Source organism: Bacillus rossius, chromosome 2 (assembly GCF_032445375.1).
Source record: "Bacillus rossius redtenbacheri isolate Brsri chromosome 2, Brsri_v3, whole genome shotgun sequence".
NCBI classification, from domain to species: Eukaryota; Metazoa; Arthropoda; class Insecta; order Phasmatodea; family Bacillidae; genus Bacillus; species Bacillus rossius.
The window spans coordinates 13149270-13173607 of NC_086331.1; the positions used below are offsets into that span (position 1 = coordinate 13149270).

The 24338-nt window shown below is 35.7% G+C and overlaps 1 protein-coding gene across 5 annotated transcripts in view; it reads right to left on the reverse strand.

Annotated features, from left to right (window-relative positions):
- Positions 1–24338, reverse strand: part of LOC134529112 (histone deacetylase 6) — a 116008-nt gene that overhangs the window by 48425 nt on the left and 43245 nt on the right. For 3 of the 5 annotated variants that reach the window (XM_063362862.1, XM_063362861.1, XM_063362863.1), the window contains exons 9-11: positions 16465–16554; positions 15013–15119; positions 2536–2637 (exon numbers count right to left, since the gene is read on the reverse strand). In XM_063362862.1, the coding sequence (XP_063218932.1) occupies positions 2536–2637; positions 15013–15119; positions 16465–16554 (299 nt within the window). The remainder of the gene's footprint in view (positions 1–2535; positions 2638–15012; positions 15120–16464; positions 16555–24338) is intronic. The other 2 variants (XM_063362866.1, XM_063362865.1) reach the window with 1 other exon arrangement.

The window sequence follows — 24338 nt, forward strand, 5'->3', positions numbered from 1 at the left end:
GTTTTTTATACCACCCCCGCTACAAATGATTTTTTAATGTTGCTTAAAATTTCTAAATTTCTACATCTTAACTTTTGGTACACAATCCTCAATAACACTACTGTTAATTCAAAATAAAATTAAACATTATATACTTTTGGGTAAAGAAAAAAATTTGTACATAACCTATGTGGCAAAAATTTTTAATCAGGTTTCTTTGATTATTCATGCTGTGAAAACAAAATTACATAGTATGTTAGATTGTCAAGATATTTAAAAAAAACGAAAATTTAAAATTGTACGAATGCTACTTATTTATAAAAAAAATTTAAGTTCAGAGATTGAATTCTGTTAGTCTGTGAGAGAAAGAGGGTGAGGATAATAGGCCGTTTACTTTAGTTTCATAAAATAATTACAATAAATGGTTAGTTTCAAATTGAATTTCACTATCTGTCACGTTCTAACTCACGTCCGATGCCTGCACTGTCAGTCTCACGCAGACAAATTGAATTTGAGTTTTGAATAGTCAGTGTGTCCTAGACTTTTTTTTAAATTTACATATTTTGCAATTTTCTGAAAGAAATAATGAAAAATTCCACCTCCACCATTTCCATTGCTGGCCTAGAATTACATAACAAAAATAAAAATTCAATCAGAAATATGGATATGTCATTTTATAGCATGTGTATGGACTAAAACACCATTTGAACAAAATTCTTTCACAGTCTGGGTGATGGCAGACTGAAGCATGAAATTTTCCCTTAAAATTACTACTACTGGGTTATTTCCATGACTTTTCTAGGATTTAAAGTGAATTCCCTGACTTTCGCTAACCAATTCCAACTTCCCAGACTTTCTGGAATTGGACACCCTGATAGTACTAATTTACTATCTATCTATCAGTAAAAATTAGAATAATATGGAAATTAGTAGTCACTATCTAATAATTGGGTGTGCGAAAAATTGCATCAAAATAAGACTATTGTGTGATGACGGGTGATAAGATTAGAATGAAGCATTGACGGAACAGATGGATGGGAGAAACAGAAGTACCCCTGTAACATACGCCTCATTTCTCACTTACCCCACAAAATGTGCATTCATCTGAAAACCTACTTGGTTTAATTATATTTACAACAAGATTTATGTTTTGGAATCACTTATAAATGGTCTTCCAAAATGTCAGCATTTTCCTACTGCCAAACTCAAACTTGTTTAGAACATTAGAGGGTTGTCTGAAAAGATTCCGACCTCAACATGAAAATGTTAACACTTGTCAACAATAATCGAGGAATGTGTTTGCTTATGCTTTGGAATGTTCTCTCTGAAATTTAAGCCATTTTGGACGTGCAATTTTTTTTTTTAAACAATCAATTACCTGAGTCGATGCGCATGTTTTTGTGAAAATGGAAAATTGAGTATCGAGCTGCCATTGAATAATTGTTTTTGAAAGGCAATACACTAACGTTAAATTAACGTACTAGGACTCTGCACCATCATTTACCACAGTAATATTTTGGGCAGCCGAATTCAAAGATGGCCATACCAGCTCGGGTGAAGATTAACTTTTGCAACACCAAAAACTGCAAAGGGGGAATCAGCTCCAAAACAAGAAAAAAATGTTTCTTTGGCCGGGAAAGTGGTGGTGACTGTTTTCTAGGATAGTCATTGAATCGTCTTAATCAATCCTCTTGAAAAAGGGAAAACATGGTACTACGCATCAATACTTGACAAGATGAAGGCAGAAATTGCAGAAAGTCACATTTGCAGGAACAAAAAAATTTGTTTCAATGAGACAAAGCACCAGCTCACACCTCGCAGTTGCCATGACGAAAATCAACAAATTACAGTTTGAACTGCTTGACCACCCTCCTTACTCCCCAGATAGAAACTCAATTGAAATTTTTTTTGTTCCCTAGGCTAAAAATTGCGCTCGGAGGACACAGATTTTTGTCGAATGAGGCCATCACCTTCATACTATTTTGCAGCTCAAGCAAACGATTGTTAAAAAAAAATGGGCACCCTAATTGGCTGAAATTTCACAGGGTATGTTCCAAAGCATTAGCAAACACATTCCCCAATTTTTGTTGATGAGTGCTGCCATCTTAATGTTGTGGTCGGAAATTTTTCAGACAAGCCTCGTATTTGTGTTAAACTCAGCCTATTGTTTGCACAATATGCAATCGTAAAAAAGGGTATGGACAGTTTACTGCTAGCCGTATGCATTTTTTTTTAAAACATTTTCTGAAAATATTTACTGAAGATGTGTGAAATATTTAAGTGCTTAGGAAAACAATGTTTCGTTTGTAGCGCTTGATGCAGTGTCTGCCAGTATCCGAGACACTGTCTCAACCACTTCACTTCCCGCTGGGTGTTATTGTAATTTATTGTACGGGGTTGGTGTTAATACATTTAAGAATAATTTCACTAATAATAGAAAACATATATAAAAATAATTTGAAAAGTTCACTTTATAAAAATATAAATGAGTCAAACCAAAGCACAATACTTAAAACTTATTAACTAATAGAAAATAAATTACAACATGAAACTTACTCAAGAACCTCATTTCCTTTGACAACATAACTGGGGTAGGATTTCAAACACTTCCAAAATGGTCTTTGGACAGTTATGACATTAAGGATTGTTTCAACGATGCTGAAAATAAAGTACACTCACATTAATTAAGCAGACATTACATTTTCCATCGTAAATTGGTTAGTAACTCAAACAAACCCCAGACACTGCTGAAAACAAACCAAATTCATGCTGCAGTCTACACCTTGCACCAATTCCCTCCACAATGTTTATAACTAGAGACCAAGGAATTTATTGAGTAGCATGTCTTCAAATTCTTGAGTGATTGACGCAATTTCTTGAGTAAAATATAAATTTTTTTTACTAAAAAGCCACATTTTGTTGGGGGGGGGGGGGAGGGGGGGGTGGGGGGGAAGCACCAAATAATGGGTTAGGTGAGATTAAATAACATTAATTAAAAGAATTAAAACTAAAATGATTCCACTTATATTCCACTTAAAACAAAATATTTCCAGAGAAGCCCATTAAAATTATTATTTAATAAAAGCGATTAAACATTTATTTATTTAATTCATTTAATTCGTAAAATGCCTACCAACAGTACAAGACTCAAGCTTCTGAAGCTTTTGAGATATGGAGAGGCCTCTGGTCTTGCAAAAACTACGTCAACCTCAAGCAGAAACCATTTCCCCCTCAGAATATCGGAATCATTATCTTCAGCGGGTCATCTGGCTTGGAAATCTGTAGCTGCGAAAATGTGGTTTACTGGGATGGGCCTGCTGAGGCTGATGTAAACAGGTTGGTCAAGAGGGATGCATGAGAGGAACACATCCTACCGTGAAAAGGGTGGGAGCGATGAAAATTCTTGGCGAACAACCGAAGAAAGAGACAGTATAACATAACGGTCCAATCATCAACACTGACCTTGCTATAGCCTTGAAGGCTTGAGAACCGGGTGTGCTCTGACGTGTTTGCTTTGATCTCCTTTCAAAACGTTATGTTGCTCATCGAACACTTTTTTTCATGACAAAAATTATTTTCTTAAAGATAAAAAGCATATGATCAAGTGTGAGATATTTTACTTCTTGAATGCTAGTTGTCTGAAACTTAGATAAAATGACATCATCCTGCTGCCGCTTCATAAGACTTTGTGCTTTGTAATAATCTTATTTCCTCATGCTGCGTTCATGCCTATCAGTTTTATCATTAAATAATTAGATTTCATAAAATAACAACACATTAATGGATACAAAAACCTGTGAATAAGATCATTTACAAAGAAATTTGTGAGTGATTTGCAAGTCCAAATACTGGAAATCAGATGTAACTTGAATTAAAAGTCATTTTACACTGTTTAGTATTTTTCTCAAATTATAAAGTCACAATTTTCCCAGGTCTCTATTTACAACCAAGCATCTTGACAGGCATAATTAAAAATGTATTTATGCATGGTATATAAGGGAATAAATTTATTTTTAAGTTTTACAAATAGCCCACCATGTGTTCATGATGCACAATTCAAAAATACACACCACACCAACCGTCACACCAAAATTTTAAAAGACCTCACACCAATTGTTTTAGCACCCCTAAGTGCTGTTGCACTTTTTGTAACAGTTCAGTAACTTACCCTCTCTTTTAACGCACTTACAATTTCCCTTAATGACTCCACCTTTTACGCCACGCCTTTCAAAATTCAACCTCATGATGTGAGAAGCAGATGTACGTTGTTATTACTTTTCCAGTCTTATGAGACATGCTCAACAGCTTTTGTGTTTTTGGCCAATTTTGTCCTAAAAGAATACTGTCCGCTATATCCAAAGCACATTAATGTTGTAAGGAACTAGTAAATATATACCTGGAATTAACTTATGTAACTTAAAGTACCCAATCCAAAACATCCCCATTCATAGAGAATAAATCTGTTTTCTCTCAAAAAAATATTTTGGGCTCCTGCTATATGTCTTCAGCAAAACAGATAACAACATTATAATATGCTAGCTATTCACAACATCTAACTTGTGGTATTTCATTATCATGAAAGTAAAAATTAAAAAATTAATTTTAATAATTGTATAATTGGCAGCTTAAAATTTATTTATTTTTAATCAAAACCAAGGTCCAGCAAAATAAAAAGGATTTTTCCTGACAGGGCAAGTTGAACAGCGATACCAACATGACAATGGCTTGTAGGTTGATGATGCTAGTAAGAAATTGTGGCAAGCATCCTGAATTAGTTTTATGTAGGAGCAGGAAACTTTTAACTGGTTTGTATTTACTAATGCACACTAAAGAGATGAACAGGTTTTAAATTTTTAAGAAACTAGATTTTGAGGTCGCTTCAAAAAATTCTTAACTTAGTATAACTGTGTATGTTTCCTTTAAGAAGATATTATTACATTGTACACAATTTCGCTTATTACATTGTACACAATTTCGCTGACTTTTTTTTATTAGGCTAGTCTAGATTCTTAGTCTAGTCTTCTATTGGTAGTACATACTCATTTGTCAAGCAAAACATTTAAAATGTTATATAAATCATTTTCAAGCTTCTCATTATGAAACTGCCTAGTTATTGTATTTTTACAGTTAAAACAACCAGTAAGTTAAAACATTTGCAAAACAAATAATTCCAATTAAAATAAGTTTTTGTCTTCTGAAGAGAGTACATTTAAGTGTGAATTTCTGAAATTGATACTGAATCACATTTTGTAACCATTTTGTCCTTTACAAGGGAACAACACACAATTGTGTAAATAGTTCTCATTTGACCTTTTGGGTTGCATAATGGTCATACCTACAAGTCTCCGGAAGTAAAAAATAAAGACTTCTGTAAGTGAAATCTTCGATAGACATGTTCTAACAAGGGGAGGGTCTGAGTCGGGACTCACCGATTTGGTTTAAACTGTATGAGTAGAAGACGGCAGGGGCCTCTTGCAAAGTTCTGAAATATCTCACCTGGGTGCGTCCTAGGAAGCAAGAAAAAGCTCTTTAAAAATTTTAAAGTAGTGTGAGGGATATTTTTCCATGAACTGTCAAGTCAGTGGCGTGTAGCAGTGGTCAAACACATTGTCTGACACACCACCAGCTCGGCTTCGATACCCACTGGTACTGTTTTTTTTTAATTTCTCACAATTTTAAACTATTAATAACAGAATTCAAACTTATTTTAACAGTTAAAGGTACATATTTAAAACTAATATATTTGATTTAGTAGAGTTTACTGTAATTTAGTTAAACAATAGATTTAAACGGGAATTGTTTTAAATGATGTCCATTTTTGAAATGTATTCACTGTAGAGCATGGTTTGCGAAACTTTTAACCTTCAATAGCAACGCTTAGCAACGAATTGTTTGAGACCGGAAAAATTTGCGGGTTCAATGACCTCCAGGATAGACTCCAATATCCTCTACACGCTCAGGCAAATGCCAACTGTTAATTGGCTGTTGACTTAAGAGTCGCCTCGACTGGGTGGCCTGTGATTCGACACTTCTATGAGTGAGGGTGTCTAATTGGCCCTCAGTCCTCCAGATTAAGAGTGAACCAATGACAGAAGCAGCACTAAGGTAAAATTATTTGAATTTTAGCATAACACAAAATGACTCCGCAAATTTTTCAGGTCTCTACGAATTGTTGTCGTTATGTCCCCATTTGATCCTCTCTCTTTAGTCTCTTTAGTGCATCCAGAGTACATGGCTTGGGCAGCTGTTTCAAATCCCCTAAAGTCAGCCTTTACCATATCTTTTTTCCTACAGTTTGTAACAGTTTCTACAGTTGTGAATAGCGTCTCGACATGTGTCTGCAGTGATTTCTCATAAAAACATAATATTTTATTGGAAAAGGGAAAAAAATATGTTACTTTTATTCAAAATCTCATCCAATTATGTAATTTAACTGTATAAATATATTTAAATTCTGTGAATATTAGTTTATTATTGCAAAAAATAAAAAAAAAATGAAAAGAAAAAACGAACAGTACCAGTGGGTATCGAATCCGAGCCGACGGAAAATAGACAATGTGCTTGACCACTGCGCCACGCCGCCGACTTGACAGTTCATGAAGAAATATCCCTCAAACACTACTTGAAAATCTTTAAAGAGCTTTTCCTCACTTCCTAGGGCGCTCTCGGGCGAGATATTCCAGGACGTTGAAAGGGGCACCTACCTGCCTGCTTCTACTCGCAGTGTTTAGGCCCAATCGGTGGGCTCTGACACGGACCCTCCCCTTGTGAGTTATACAGCAACCAACTAATCAGATAAAGCTACTGAGTAAGCCAGAATTAGTGAAAAACCAAACCACAATTTGGTTCAAACTATAAGGCACTACCAGGTTATGTTTTTAATTTTCACAAGAAAATGAGAGGCTATTTTTGACAGTTTAAATGAAACTCTAAAAATATAAGTAATAACTAAAATAAAAATTAACAATAACACGATTGCAAATCTATGAAACATGCAATTTATAGCAATAATTTGTTTTGTTTGCAAGAGATTTTGAAATTATTTAGAAATGAATCGGATTCATTAACAGCCTGGCATCTTCCTCTTAAAAAACAATATCTGCAGACGCTAATAAATATTACTGTCAACATAAGCAAAAGAACTGGCAATGGCATGAGATGTGCTTAGACACATGTTTGTTTTCTTATGAGAAACTAAATTGGTCTTTATTAATGAAACCATCATTTCACACATAGGGGCAGCATTCTGGTTCAAATAATATTGAAGAAGTGCAGAAATAAATACTGAATAACATAAAAATAAACCGAAAGATAACTGCATATAGGATTAACATGCTGAGCCTGAAAGAACTCTCTCTCAAAGTTTGCAAGAAAAAATGTTTTAGTAAAGAAACATCAATATTTTGTCAAAGAGATGTGTTGCAGTGAAAATTAATGAGTTCAGTGTGATACAAAATAACAAGCACTATCTTTAGCCTGTTACTCCTCTACATGGTTGTTTTAGAGCCACCTCCTCAACAGACCTTGGGCTACAATTAACATTGTTAAGGGTGGGTTTCCACCCACCCTTTATGTGTCTTTGTGAGTAACCCCTGTTGGGACGGCAACCCGCAACGCTCCCAGAGAGCCTTGTCGACAAGAGGACCGGCGAAGCTTGTGCACGGATGTCGGAGAACAATCCAGTTCACTTGACCGCCACGTCGCCCGGAAGTTGTGCCAGCACAGTTCTGGCAAGCAGTGTAAAGAACTTTCCAGGCCTAGAAGACCGTTGCCCCTGGCGGGTATATAAACCCCGTCACGAAGCGGGAAAAGGAGAGAAGCAGCTTGACCACCACCGAGGAAGCTTTCGACTTCGCTGCCGTCACCGCCGGTATGCCACTCATGCTGTCAGTACTTAAGCCAGATGGACCGCCAGTAGGGGTAAGCTCAGTAAATCCAAGTTTGGAGATAGACTTTCGACGTACTGTCAGTGGAGTTAGAAGTCACAAGAGGTACTCGGAGGTGAGCAAGTATTAACCATGGTTGCTACAGGCTTTAAATTCCAAAATTCCATGACTTTTCCAGGATTTCCAGACCTGGATTGAAAATTTTCCCTGACCTTTAAGACACAAACAATCCTGCTGGGCCACTTGAGGTTAACAGTTCAAATGTCATATTTTTATGTATATGAAAGTAAATGCATACCAAAATAAATTTAAAATTACATAATAAAACCTCTTTTCTCAGAAAAAAAATACTAGCACAAGATTTCAACTAAAACTATATGTTTTTTCACAGTAGATGAAAATTAATTATTGGTCATTCTGAAGGAAAGCCTCATTTCTGGAAAAAAGTTATGTTACATTTTTACTCCCTGACCCAATTTACAATCATTCAAGTTTTTTACCAGTAGTTTACGGTTCTGAATGGTTAGGTTAGCGTTTATATATTACAATTAGTGTGATATAAATCAATAGAAATAGGTTCGCTGGATTAAAAATATTTTAAAATAGTGTAGACTATGTTAACGTTAACTACATTAAAAATACTTTGAATGTATTTGAACGATTGGTTATGAATTACATATTCTAGCTAACCTAACCTAAAATTTTATGTTAGAATGAAAAAAAAAAAAAAAATAGTACTGAAGTAGGAACCACTCACTCAATAGAATAATGTTTATAACCAAAAATGTAATATAATTTAAATTACAAATAATATAAACTATAATTATTTATTTCATGTTTACCTGAGGTTGCCAGTTTCATAAGTTGAAGTTACCTGATTTTGAAAGCTAGTTTCACAAGTCACTCACTTCATACAGATGCCATTGAAGATTTGCTGATTGTGGTCATGCCACACACTTCCTAGCACATCTTTTTTTTTTTTTTTTTTTTTTTAATTTTTTAGTTTTGAATTTCTAAATGATTCCTAATGCCATTTTTTTTCGCCTACCGACATCACAAAATGTGCAGTTTTGTTATTTGTTTTATATATTTTGTTTAATATTAACACATAAGCCCTAATTGTTCGTAACTTTATGTCTATTAATCCTCAGAAGCCGGTCATCTCCATAATTATTGTAAATAAATTCAGTGTTGAATTATTTATTGATGACACACGCCCAGTAAAATAAACGGCCACGTAGTAAAATAAACACAGTTTGAGTTCAAAATACGTTTTTCGCAAACGACTACTACTTATTGATTCTCATTAAACTGTTGAGTACAGGTTATCAAACTCGTATGTAAAACTTGTTAAACTATGTGTTTACAGAAAAAAGCCGGAGAATTCACACGAAAAGAAGGAAAATCAACCAAATTTCATTATATTAAATGTTTCTGAAATTTTTGAGGTGTCTCAACATCAATAGAAGCGGTATTTTCCGTTTCACTTTTGTTAGCACAAGAAGAAATTCCAGAAATATGTTGTGATCTCCCTGACATTTCCCCATTTTATGGTCCTGTAGCAACCATGATTAACCACCCAGAGGGTAAAAAGCAGTCTAACTTGTGGAAGGGGTAGGTAAGCATAGCAGCATGGGCACGGCGAGTGTGGTAGCGAGCTGTCGGACACACTCGCTACACGACTATGGAAACAAGTTACACTATAGAGACCCTTCATCCTTCACACCACTCACCACTACTTGACTATTGTTACTACAAGGTTGTCTTTGCTAGTATCGAGGAGCGAATTGGACTGTGGTGTTAATCTGCATTTTGGTATTACCACGAGGCACCGATAACGAGTGTGGAGACCAGGAAGTTGTCCTTGTCGAAAAATAGTCTGCCAGAGTAGACTGCAGCGTCGGAGCACGGTGAGTACAGGAGGCCATCCATACGTGGACAGTCCTGGTGGCAGAGCCTACTCGTTGCTGCCACGAGTCGACTACTCATTTCCCTGGCGGTGATCGCCCGACGACTGGATTCACAACCAGCTCACGCCTGACCTTTTGCTGCTCCTTAAACGTATAGAACAATGTTTAATGAAGTTTGGTTTTAATAATCTTGGAGCTTTTTTTCTATTAAGAGATCTGTTCTTGGGCCATAAATATTGGAGCTGAGCCATGCGCTGTTGCCTTAACGAGAATTTAACTGTCATTTTATACGAGAATTTAAATGTCATTTTATACAACAAGAATTTAACTGCAATTTTATACGAGAATTTAACTGTCATTTAATACAAAGAGAATTTAACTGTCATTTTATACAACGAGAATTTAACTGTCATTTCATACAATATTTTTGTGAAGGTTCAGTATTTTTTTTAATGAGTAATAAGCCCACAAGAACTTTATGATTGTCTTTGAATTATTACACCAGTTTTATGATACTTAATACCTGTTTGGTTCTGTGTTCACCGCTGAATCAAGTTGTTGAAATAAAGTCTCGTAATCCATACACAATGTTCAAGTCATTTATTATTAATGAATAGTATTATTGGCTCCAATCACCCACTTGCGTATTCTTAATACCGTTGCATACTTACCCATGTTGTAACAACATCAAACATGGGACAGCAGAGTTCAACTAAACAATTAAGTAATGACTGATTTTCTTAAATATTCTTGCATTTTAAACAATGCACAGCATTGCAGATTTAATCTCTAGAATAATAAATTAAATTCAGCAGAGTCACCAACACAACTGTTTCCACAAATACAATATGCCCAAATGATAGCACTACCATGCATAAGCTTCAACTTTATAGTGTAAAGATACAGTAAGTCCTCTACTTACGTTGTACAGATTTACGTCGTTTCGGATTAACGTCGCTAATGTTTGAGTACTCATGTTTCAATTTAAGTTGTCGTCGATTCACAATAACGTCGTTTACAATGACCGTAAATCTTTATTTTAACCAAAACACCGTATATAATTCTTTATTTCCTTCGGTAGTTAATTTATGCTATGTAGCGTAAGCTACACGTTCACCACCTTATCTTATCATACATCATGAGGGACGCTTCCTGCTCTCCGCTGCTCTCCGCGCGGTGATGCAATACTACCAGCCCGCCCGCTCGGCCACCCACGTATCTCGCACGTTGAAGTGTTATCTACTTCCCGCAACGAAACAGCATTTTCTCCTACCCCTTTTCGTCCAACTCCTTGGCACTTCAGTCGCTCTGATATCATTGAGTTGGCCGGAGTTTTAAACGTGCCGTTGTTAACTTTATCGTGATTAAATGCGTTTGTAGTAGGCCTACAGTATCAGCTCACTGAAATTTATGATTTTTTCTTCATAAGATGTCTTCCAAACGACTATATATCTGTTTTTATATTTCAATCAATAAAGGTAATAAAGCAGCTGGTTAAATAACCATTCTATAAAGCTGAGAAGTACTAGTTGGACTTGTTTCCCACGCTGTCTGCTGTCATTTGCTGATAAAATTGCCCGTTGTCACGTCTGTATGCCAGCGCTTCCGGCCGACCTTGGGCCGTGGCCGGCCGGTGGCATGAAACATAGCTCATTTTGCGTCGTTTCTATTTACGTCGCGGTTTTCAGGAACGTAACCCCGACGTAAACCGAGGACTTACTGTATTCCAAAGCAAGCATATTTTAAAAGAAACAATAATTTATTAAGTTTCTTTATGAGTCCCATTCAGTAACTAATTCCCACAAAAATAACTAATAATAAGGCTAGTTAGGTATAGTGGACAAAACAAAAGAAACACCATAAACGTGAAAACAGTGAATATTGTACGAAAATTTATTTACATATAGGCAGCAACATGTTTGCACAAAATAAAACTTAGGTGTTTCATTAAATGAATTTATATATGTGTAAATCCTTTTTTTTTACAAACTATTTTAACACACAAAATATTTACATGAAAGTAGAAAAAAAAATATTAAAAACTAGTATACAAAAGATTAAATAAAAAAAAAGATTATGAATAACACAGTTAGTTAGCCTTCTTTGAATTATTTAATTCAACATAGTGTCATGGTTTTTCGTAAAGCTGGAAGTGAAAGAAATCAAGTTGTTGTATTGACGTGAGGTCAAAATGTTTTCCCCGCCAGAACTCAAATCCAACTTTGGTTAGTAAATTGTTACAGATGAATATAAGCGATTGCAATTGTGAACCAACCATCACATAATTTACCACATCTTTTGGTTATTAGTGCAAAGCAAGTTGCGTAAACATAGTGAGCTTACTGGCTGGGAAATATGGCAATTGTTGAAAAAATTAAATGTTTTATTCAGTGAATCTATTTTATATCCAAATTATTGACTTCTTACTACCTACCATTTTAAATATAATACAATTCCTTACATGGTACTATTCATTGCCGCTTAAGAATTATCCATTCCAATTCCAGTAGAATCAGTAGAAGCAAAGCACCAAAGAATTGACATTCCATCACAAAATGTACCTTCGTGTATTGTGTGCACATTTCCTGCATCATTTCCAGTGTTATCAAAGTGAAACTTAAAACTACTTCTAATAAATATTTCTATTTTAAGTTCCCCAACATACTACAGTAATAGCATGCTTTGCATACTACAGTAATAACATGTTTCACGCACTTCTACCACACATCAATTGTTGCCAGTCGGCAGCTGACTCATTCCTTGTTCTCATCAAAACCATCTAAACTTAAAACAGTGGAAAACATGCACTCAGATGAAAATGATAAATGCACAGATCTGTTTTATTCTTCACTGTGACTTTATATTAACTGTTTTTTTATCATGGCTTCAAAACAACAGAGTTGGTGTTCAACAGCAATTAGTTTTAAAAAACAGAAAACATGTTTCATCGTCCACATAATGGAAGCCTAAATTTTTGTCTCGACTGATTGGACTGCAGCTGAAAGGAAAGTGTTGTTCTACCATCTAACATTACAACTTATTTTACATGCATCATTTTTAAAATGCCCAATGAATTTTATCAGGCAACATGAATTCTAATTTTCCGACCTATCATCACGCACTCTGAACAACGTGCCTTTCATGTTACATTCTCTCTATAAGCTGTTTACACAAGGTGATGTGTCACACCCCAGCCTGTGACCTAGATAATATCATATCATGCAGTGCTTCTCAAGTTTTGAAGGTCAAAAAGTGCTGGATATGTTTTCACGTGTAAAAAGTATTTCACTGCTTATACTTTGATTTAATACAATGTAACTATATTAATTTTTTGAACTGCATTGTCGTTTTCACAAAGATATATGAAAATCATCTTTATACACTGTTTCAGGAATATAATTTTTAAAATATAAAAAAAAATATTACTTTCTTTTGTTCCAATTTACTACTATGCAATTTCCAAATATATATATATATACATACACATTGTTTATTTACATAAGTGGCAGCCCCAGTAACTCTGGCCTAATTGACAACTTAGAGTAAGTTTTAAATTTTAAAAAATGAAATGTGAAATTTAATTAATACAACATGGTACATTATAGTGTAAATAAATGAAGAATTATACATTTCTGCTTTTTAAACTGTGTAATTTGTGATGGGAGTTTTGTAACTATTATACAAGTTAGCTAGTAGAGAGCTATGGTAATTAAATGCATGATAAATGATTATTAGTGTATCATACAGATTTGTGAGCTCAGTAACGAGCAAAGTCATGTGTTCTCATATTGTTAATGTTGCAAATAAACTTATAATATGAAACTTGGACACAAAATTTAACATAGAATTCTTTAAAGTAATGCCCAGCTTGATACATTAATTGATAAATACAACATACCCTTTTCAAATACCACAATTTCTGGATGCAAATTATACACATACTTTCTGCACCTGCTGCCTGAATAGTAAGTATTGCTTCCCACCATCAAACGTAGATAGCAATTAGTAGCACGAAAAAAAACAAAAATATTTTACCCTGGCTTTGGAACTGATTTTCGACAGAGAATTTTATTAAAATATAGCCCATCTTGTTAAAATTCACTAAACAGATAATACTATAAAGTTTCCACACACGTTAGAATTTATGCCTCTATGGCATTACTAAAATATTAGCCTGAAACATTTTAAAACACATAGTATAATACTAAGTATATGTTTGTATATTTGTTTTTGTTCAAACAACTGAAATCAGTCTGTAAATACATTCTACAAACAAATGTTAACCTTATTAAGCTGATTAATCATTATTAATATATTATTATATTACTAAAAAAAAAGTAAAAAAGAAAATTTCCAGCAGCAAGATTTGAACTACATCCCTTGAGGTTGACACGTGTGCATTCTTCCACTGTGCTACCGAGCCCATTTACATATTGGAAGGAGAATAACTATTACTAACATTGTAATGCCAGTTTTGTTAGATATTTTAAAACTTATTATTTTACTATTTTAGTTTACCAAAAATATTCCAGGGTAGTTTCACTATCATAAAATTTCATTTGGCACAACAACACATTTGGTTATGTCCCCCAATATTTACGAAATTGACAATGTACAGGTTTATGTTGCTACATGTGATCGACACTTTTCCTTGCATCAATTTCCGTTACGTTTTTATGAATTGACTCCTATCAAATGTTCTACAGTGAGAGCTAAGATGTTTACACATCAAAAACCTACAAAAACAGTTTGATCCAAAGGAACAAAAGTTTTAAGTTAATAGTAAAGTGTTTGTGTTAATAGTAAGTTAGTTCTGATGCAGTTAAAATGTAGTTTTCGGGGGAATGAGAGCAGAAATTTGCAAGGAACCCTTCTAAACAGATATTCCAAAACAAATGAGTAGGGGCATGCAGATTTCGCGAAAAGATTTCGAGACTAGACAAAAGTTAAAACACTTTCGCACCGTCTGTGTTTCGTGATTGGGTGAGTTTCTCCCAGGTACATACTGACTGTAACAACGCCAATCACCGTGATTCAGCACGGAAGTAAACACGTCCTGAGTGGCTCGGTCAAATAAGGCGACGACTTCTCTCGCAGACGGCCGCCAATCACAAGGAAGAAACCACAGGTGCGGGTATACCTTGTTGCAGTCTAATAAGTGTTCAGATTTTGTAGCGAAAAATGCCTGCCCCTAAAAATGAGTGATGATGCACGGGAGATACAAAAGGAATGCATACCTGGAACAAGGTGGTGGCAATGGGCCCAAATACGGGCACGGATCCCCGAGAAGTGCACGCAAGCTCAAGGCCGCACCTTCTGCCAGGCTCTTCAGACAATAGCCACCCTACAAACAACAGCATCATTCACGTCATGCATACCAACTCTTTTTCTTACACGGAACTAAGGTTATCTGTAGTGAACAAAATTTACTGCCAGCATAACTTTTTAATTCAATAAGAAAACACTGCTGGATTTTTCCTCTCTTATCAATGGCAGGTGGATAACTACCAGGTCCAGATTGGTAGGATGTCACACAAGCTGGATCAAAGATTGTTTACATATTTTTTCTACACAAAGAACAGCGTGGCCGCAAAGAAATGACAGATATTACTGATTTCTATGATACATTTCTCATTAAATTTGACAGTAATAAAGGCTAATATTTAAAATTGTCTTTGAAATGTTTTGTATGAAAAAAGCTGCCAACAAAAAGCATTATTCTGTAAAAATACAAAACAAATTACTATAGCATAGTAGCATGTTAAAAAATTTAAATAAATGTGGAGTTGTTTGGTTTCTGGTTGTAGTCACGTCGAAGGTAAAGATCTCACTGACGTTTTGATCAACGTTGCAGTTGCCATCATTAGCACTGCCTTTGATGCGGCTACTACCCAGAAGCGAATCAACTCCAGACAATGGCCGCAAAAGCCTGCGATCTTTATTAAAATAAATGTGACACTTTGTAAGAAAACATGTTTGTGTAACGTATACAAAAACAATAACATCGTAAACAATAACTTTTCTTTTTATTCCTCAATAAATCAAGAACACTTCTTTTGAATCTACTTAACTTTAAACTACCTTTATACTTTGGTCAAATATCTTAAGACTGCTTTAAAGGTATCATGTCAAAGAAATATGAAAAATCTATTTAAAACAATATTGAATTTTTTTGTTATACAAATTGATGCAAAGCATAAGAGATCACTTTCAAATGAATTTCTGGCCAATATTAGTCTAATCTGTTTAGTTACCCTCAGATATCTGCTGCCAACAATGTTCCCTCAAAGATAAACTACTTGATGGGAGAGCCATTGGATAACTAAACTAACAGAATGGTAGCTTGTGGTGATTTGTGAAATCAAATGTAAAAAGTGTAAGTGCATGAACAAAAAGTTGCTGCAAAAAGTGAAACAATTAGCATAAAACCAAACACCACACAATGAACGTAGTGACAACTGTAGACTATTGGTCAGGTGTAATATCTTTCAGATTAAGCTTGAGTTGATGAACCCAGTCCATACACAATGTTTCCTTAGCCTATCATCACCAACTTGTGAAAATAAGTTGCTTGCTGCATCTAAAGTTAAAAAAAAAAAAAAGTATTTTCAATACATTAACATAAATACATTAAAATTCTCACTTTTTTTTCATTTATTGCTTTCAAAATTTGCATATGGAAACTTTACCTCTAAAATCAGTGCTATTTTCCCATTTCCAAGCTGCATCAGAGACCACACCATGTGAGCATAGCATGACGGAGTGACCAGCATTTCTCCCTAAAAAAGTGAATTGTACATATTTAAAGTGGATACCAGTTTTATATTTCAGTCAGAAAAATTAATTATTTGCACACAGTTGCTTACAATAAAAATCTGCTCTCACGGATGCATTTATTTACCAGGGATACTGTAGAGTTACACTGGATGAGTCCGGAGACTTCCAAGGCTCCAGCATCCACGGCTGAAGACACCTGTCTCAAAAGCTATGAGTGGAAAACCTACTGAATACACCCGGTACACTAAAATCAAAGCTTTCTCAAAAATATAGTTCATTCTTATTACTGAATTACATTTATGCACCTTCTTCCCCCCCCCCCCCCCCCCCCCCCCCTTCACTGTGGTCACACACACTGTATTTTAAAGAATTAAAAAAGGAAGTGCTGTTTCAAAGACTGTTAACATAGATCAAGAGATTTTATATGTATTTTAAGTAAAAATGTACTTTAATTAAGTTTATTTTGGTTGCGCTAAAATGTTCAGCGCCAACCCCGGAAACCATAGAATTTTTCATGAATAATTGTTATTAATTGGCTTTTTAATATATTTTACTAACGGGTCAATCCATTTCAAATCATCCAGGGGTCTACACCCCACCCCCTCAGATTTTCTTGAAATTTTTTTTTATAGCACCTATGAACAAATATAACGCATATTTTTTATTTTGGCCAAATTCGCTTTAGTTTTTATTTTATAAGTTTTTTTTTTAGAAAATGGTGCATTTTAACTGATCTGTTAATTGAGGTGCAAGATGAAAAAGGCACTTTTCAGTAAAAATCTAATTGTGAAGTTATTATTTAATACTAACTAATGAATTATACAATTATTACTTAAATTTAATCAGGGTTCCAAAAATCAGTTTAAAAATAACATTTGACTCATATTAAACCCTGTTTTCATTCTTTAAAGTTGGCGCTCTGTAATTTTTTTCATCTGTACGGTGATTTCCGTAAATGTTCATAACTTTTTTCTGGCTGATCCAATGGGGCTGAGAAATGTCTCATTTGAAAGAGAATGAAAAGTACTATAGTAATATAAAACAAAATTAATGGGTATTTGATGTTATCATTCCATAAAAAGGGAAAAACATATTATATTGCTGAAAAGATGCATGTTAGCCTAAAATCGTTATCAAATCAATAGTTAGAACAAATATATTAATTTTATTATTACACATAACAAATAGCTTATACACACTAATAGGCTAATGAAACTAATCATATAGTTTTAATTTTGTGAAGGTTACTACTTAGGATTTTTAGGTAACATTCATGTGTCGAGTAGGTAGTTAAAGTGTGTTAAAAATTATAGGTATTAATAAATTTATTTAATTTTTTGGCTTACCTTTTTTGTTGATATGAAACTTAATATTTCCTTGGCCAGGCAGCATTAATGTTTTTAACACTTTTTTTTAGAAAGACTGAACATCATTTGTCCAACTTGAGCAATTAATTGTGGAACATCTATGGAGCAAATTATGTTTGTAAAAGCGACCTATCACTTATACTCTCTTCCAACATTTCGGTTTTCTGGCCAAAAAAATGTCTGTGATGGCCAGTGAGGGTGCATAAAATTGATATCAGCATCTTTATTGTCATCATCAAGCTCCAAAATGAGTCCAATGAAGCACTTATCTTCATACACACAGCCTATGTAGGTATTTGGTTGGAAATTTGGAAGTTCTAGTTTTTGCGATAAACTATACCTCGATGAAAAATCTTTGTCACTGCTTATCCGATTTGCTGCTATTACAGTATTAGATAGAGGTTGGAAAAAATGGAAAGATCATGTGCCAGGTACAGTTTTATGTTCACTAAAACGCTGAGTCAACTTTGGTTCTACATTTTCTACACTATCTATATTAATGAATTGAAATATTATTTTTGAAAAGTGTTTGCTACAAAACTTAAACATTTCTTCTGGTGTGCAAATTTGGCCTTTATATGGTCTTTGGAGGTTGGCTCTTGTAACAGATCGTTTAACTGAGCCACCTATACCATCGCAAGCACATTTTCCATGGCTTGTGGCATGAAAAGTCCAGGAAGCTTTTAGACTAAAATCTGCTTCATGAAAACAAAGATTGACTAAACTCTTGAAATTTTTGTATTGTGCAACACAGCCATCTGTGATGTATTCTACTGTTGTTACTTTTGATTGTTTTGCTTTCATGTAACTGCAAATTCTGCTTTGTACTTCATAAACAAAGTTTACATCATGTTTAATGTAATCTGATAAAAAGCAAAATGATTGCTGTGAAACAAGAGGAGCTAGCATTGTCTCTGTAATAAACTACTACTGGATGTAGTGTGCAAGATGCATGGGACCAATGATAACTTTGAATCTCATCTTGAAGGATAAATCCGTAATTTTCAGATCTGTGGTGATCAAATCAGTAATTTTTTTCTCATAGTCTGGTTTGTCAAGTATGACTCTAGCACGACCCTTATCGGCTGGGAGGATTACAATGGTATGGTCGGATTTCAGAGTTTTGATGGCCTTGAGTTCATCAGGCGGCAGATTCGGTTTAGGCGGACCAGCTGAGGTGATTGCTGTACGCACATTCCAACGAAATTCATCTTGTTTGGTGGCAGGAAGTTTGTATATTGCACTCTCAACAGATGAAACTATGTCAAGTGCAGGAATGTGTCGTGGAGCAATGCTGAAATTGAGGCCTTTTTGTAAAACATTTTCCTCGCTATTGGACAGCTTTCTTGAAGATGTGTCATCATCATTTGTGTTTTTTTTTTTTTTTTTCGTTCTCTTAGTACATTTTTCTTTGTTTTTCGACCATATTCCTGTTTCGGAATATTTTGTGGTGTTCATATCCTTGTTGACAACAGCAATTGTTTGCTTAATTTTGTGTGTTTTTTGTCTTTTTTTGGGTATTTTTATTTTATTTATTTATTTTATTTATTAGTTTTTCTTCAACAGAAAAAGTTCTTAGCAATGGCGTATGTCCAAAAACTTACATCAAGTCATGCACTCCCATTGCACAAATCTTTTAAAGATAACACAGTTTACTTTATCCAAAACTCACACTGTATTCTTTTATGTATAAATTAATTTACTATAAAAACTATTTTACAAAACTACTTTTCATAATTTTTATACTTGTTCACAATTAACCAATGATAAAAACTGCTAGTGCTATGCTTCTCTTGTCACAAGAGGGTCACAGAGATAACTGAGGTTAGAGGGCTCAACATCCCTGCTGCTGTGAGTCACTGCTCTCTCTAAAAATGATGTCAAAAAGGTGTTTGGTCTGACCCTTCTTATCTCACCCCCTCAGCTGTCACATTTGTCACACTTGAAACCCAGCCCCCCCCTCCCCCCCCAGAAAGCTGCTTCACAGCACCTGGTTTGTTTCAGCCTGCCCCTGTTTGCCTGGCAACCCCCCCCCCCCCCCCTCCCACCAACAATTTTTTTCTATGGTCATGATACTAACTGGCAAGGAACTCAGAAGAAATAATAACTTTCCACCAAGGAAAAAAAAATTAAATACAAGGAAGGAGGGAGAAGGGGGCCTCTCCAGCAGATGGAGAAATACATGTGTGGGGGGGGGGGGGGGGAAAGGGAAGAGGAGGAGGGGGGGGGCAGTGCTGCAAGGTTTACATTCCAATAGCTGAGAAAAAATACAAAGCCTTCTCTTGTGCTCAGAATTCTACTGAAGGAAAATATATGGTGCAATCCAAATTCGAGGGCTCTTAGCATGAAAAGGATTATCCTGGGTTTTTACATTGGTGGGTTCTAATTAACATGGATAATCGAGAGTTTACTGTAAATATAAATCTCAAGTAAAAGAAGGTTAACTAATTTTAAAGTGTACACAAACTATGTGTTATGTGTAATAATAAATAAATAAAATAATATGATTGTTCTAACTATTGATTTGATAATGATTTAGAGCTAACCTGCATATTTTCAGCAATATAATAATTTTTTCCCTTTTTATCAAATGATAACATCAAATACCCAAGAATTTTATTTTATATTATTATAGTACTTTTCATCCTCTTTAATATGAGACATTTCTCAGCCTCATTGGATCAGCTAGAAAAAAGTTATGAACATTTACGGAAATCGCTGTACAGAGGAAAAAATTACAGAGCGCCAAATTTAAAGAGGGGAAAAAGGGTTTAATATGAGTCTAATGTTATTTTTAACCTGATTTTTGGAACCCTGATGAAATTTCAAGTAAGAATTGTAAAATTCATTAGTTAGTATTAAATAATAACTTCACAATTAAATTTTTACTGAAAAGTGCTTTTTTCATCTTGCACCTCAATTAACAGATTGGTTGAAATGCACAATTTTCTAAAAAAAATTATAAAATAATAACTAAAGTGAATTTGGCCAAAATAAAAAACACGCGTTGTTATATTTGTTCACAGATGCTGTAAAACAAATTTCATAAAAATCGGAGAGGGTGGGGTGCAAAATTTTGTTTTCTCTGGATGATTTGATTTGGAATGACCCTAACTTATTTTACTATGTTATTTTGTTTTGGATAAATTAACCATGGTGTCTTTATAATTTATAGTGATAATTTACATTCAATACTAGGAAAACTGTTGAATGTTTAAAGACAATAAAAGAAAAGATGTTACCGAAGAAGCTTTGGCTTGCGGCCACTTAAGGGGCCCGCCTCGTCAGGGGTGTATGTGTGTTAGTGAGGCGGGATGATAAGCGCGACGCTCGCTGGTGTTTCTAGCGCGGTGTAGCCTTTAAGCGCAAGGCTCTGAATTGACGCGCAGTCTTCTCGTCGTCACAGGATAACTGTGAAATTTGAGCGGTGACCGTAACATTATATTGCAGAGAAATGAAAATAAAGGGGTAATGCAAGTCCCTTAAGTGCTTTCAAGGGTTTGTGTGGGTTGTTTCATACCTAAAAATTACTCTGAAAACATGCGTTTTAGCCATTTTAACTCTTCTAAAAATACAGTCTAAAACTTTATAATCCGAAATCAAAAGTACTTTTCAGCCCTCAGTGAACTCTTGAATGCTTTTCGTAAGCAGACCCCACTCGGATATATTTAGTATTTTTGAAATTGCGTTGTTTTTCCTGAAGCTCTGCGCGCCATGTGTGTGCCCGGGTAGGCGGGGGCCTTAAGACAGAGCTCATGGGGAGTGGCGGCAGAGTGGCGGGAGGAGAGGAACTTGAGTGCCTGCCACCAGCATGGACGGACGCGTGACCATTTTCTTGGCCTGGTCAGCTGTTTTCAACCATCACAAGTATTAATTTGTGCACTACTTTTGCGTGCATTTGACGAACTGTGGTTGGTCCCTTGGTCCCCGCATGCGGGATTGTGGTCAGAGCATGATCACCGAAACGTCCTTCGAAAATAAGTTTGGAACTCATTCTTGGTGTTGTGAGTTTGTCGTAACATGCACATTGGCAAATCTACATACCAGCTTTGGCAAGTGAGCTGGTTTTTTGGCCCTTTGAATCTACAGCCTGCAGCATTACAGGTAAGTGATGACCACGGCATCTGTGCTATCGTCAAAAGGTCAATCTCAACGGCCCAGTGAGTAAGGGAGCATTTGACGGCTATAGCTGTAATGGTTTTGCGCAACGAACAAATTTTTTATAAGGATGTGTATAAACATGAATTATGTTAAAAATTTCATGGCCAATATTCCCCTATTCTACTTACTTAAAAAGATGTGATTGTAAAAATCCCTCCCGTCTCACATCACAATAACAAACTAAAAGACAAATACTAGAAAAAAAAATAAAACTATTTTTGTGCCGTGAGCATGTCATTCTGTGTCTTGTACATATAACGTGTGTACCTTAACATGCGCAGCACTCGGTACGCCTGCAAGTTAGGCTCCCACAAAGACTCCAATCAAAAAAGTGTCCCAGCGTAGAAAAAAAGATTCCACTAGAAAAAAGGGCCATTATCGCAAGCAGCTAGGAGGCTATGAAAGAATGTCTAGGCTCTCGTTACGGACAGAACTATAGGTATAAGCCCTCAGCTTGGTCAACAGAAGGTCATCGCCTGCGAGAAGGTGCTCGCCTAAGATCTACGAAGCAGACGCCCGCTGACGCTCCGACCCGCAAAATCACACTGCCTGACTGCCGCCAGGACTTCATAAGAATAGTATGACACTGATATATCAAATAAGTTTGGTGACAAATTTTCGAGCGAGAGTTGAAATTAGTGATAGAAATATTTCGAGATAGTTACAGCAGGTGATTGAAATATTTCAAAGTAAAGCTGGAACTTAGTCATTTTCTCGCTCGGCTGGTCAAAATGTGGGCGCATAGCGTAACGTAGAGACATGTGGACGTTGAGGTGATAATGTATATGGTGGCTGCGGTTATTGAGCTTGTCGGTGCAGGGCAGTGATGTCGGGTGTTAGCACGGACTTGACCTTAACTTACCAATAGTAACCGGGGTGTTCTTACGTAAAAGCAACGTAATAAACTTAAAGAGTTTTACGGTTACATCAACTGGACACACGGTACCTTGGAATGGGTTCTGGACATTGTGGCCATACACTGAGTGGCCTATAGAGTGCTATTTGGGACACTGCACTCACGTGTGTTTAAGTAGAGATACATGGCTTACATATGGACTGTTGCCCGGCCTGAGTGGCAACAGAGCGAATAAAAACCACATGGTCCGTGGATGTGCTGTCATTCTTTGGAGGATCATTTTGGTCAGTTGAATGCAGAGTACGAGAAACCAGCGAGGACACTCGTCATTATGTATACGTCTACGTGGGAAGCGAGACGTGTTGGTGGATACGGCGACGTTTACAGCAAATCAACAAGCCACTGGTGTGGATCGGCACCTGATGACTTCGTAACTCGTCTCTTGGCTGGCGAGACCTGGAACGAGCGGAGAGGCCTGCTGGAGTGCAAGAAGCTGTGGTAGCGAGTTGGCACTCGTGACCGACGCTACGTGGTTTCAGGCGAGAGACCAGGCATATGCAACATTCCCGTTTTACGGGCAGTGTTTTAATCGAGTGTTTGGGCCTTTAAACTTTAAACTCCATTTTCTATAATTTATAAATATTTTAATTTTTATTGAAAATTGTAGCAATCAATGTAAAGTATTTATTCATGGCTTAATTACTGGGTCTGTTCTTTAGAGTTCACCCCACTATTAAGGTGTGTGACCATGGCGTGATAATTAACATAGTGGCCGAGAGCTGTATTTTTAATTTATAGGCCATGCCATTTTGCGGCTTGAACACAAATGTTATGTGGACATAAGAGGTGGAACATTTCACGCCTAGGATCGGGGCTGTGCCACATTTAATGTATTTCCACCTTGATTATTTTTCAATTTTCGGCCTTTTTAATTATAAATTAGGCCCCAGGCGTGCGACGTAGGCCCGGGTGGCCAGTGAGTTCAGCGAGACAAAGTTCTTTTATGTCGTGCCTATAAATCGAAGGTGCTAGGGACATTATTTCATAAAGGCACAGATCTGTAGAGATCGACTAAAGTGGCGAGTGTTTTCTTTCGATCACATCAAGTAACGGACGTGTAGATTCAACGGGAAAAGAATAAATTACCAAGATTCATTTCAAAATTTTTAATTTAAATACGACCATTAAGAGTTTCAAAAAATTAACAATCAGAGACAGAACTTTACATATAACTACCTGCACTATCAAATGGAATATTTTTTTAAGTGTTTTCTCCATGTGCAAGGAACTATCAATGTTTTATCCGGGCACCTTTGTGATTTGTCACAACACACATGTTAATCCCTGTCCTAAATATTATTTCGTGCAGAAATTAAGCACAATTTTTTTGCAAAAAGGATCA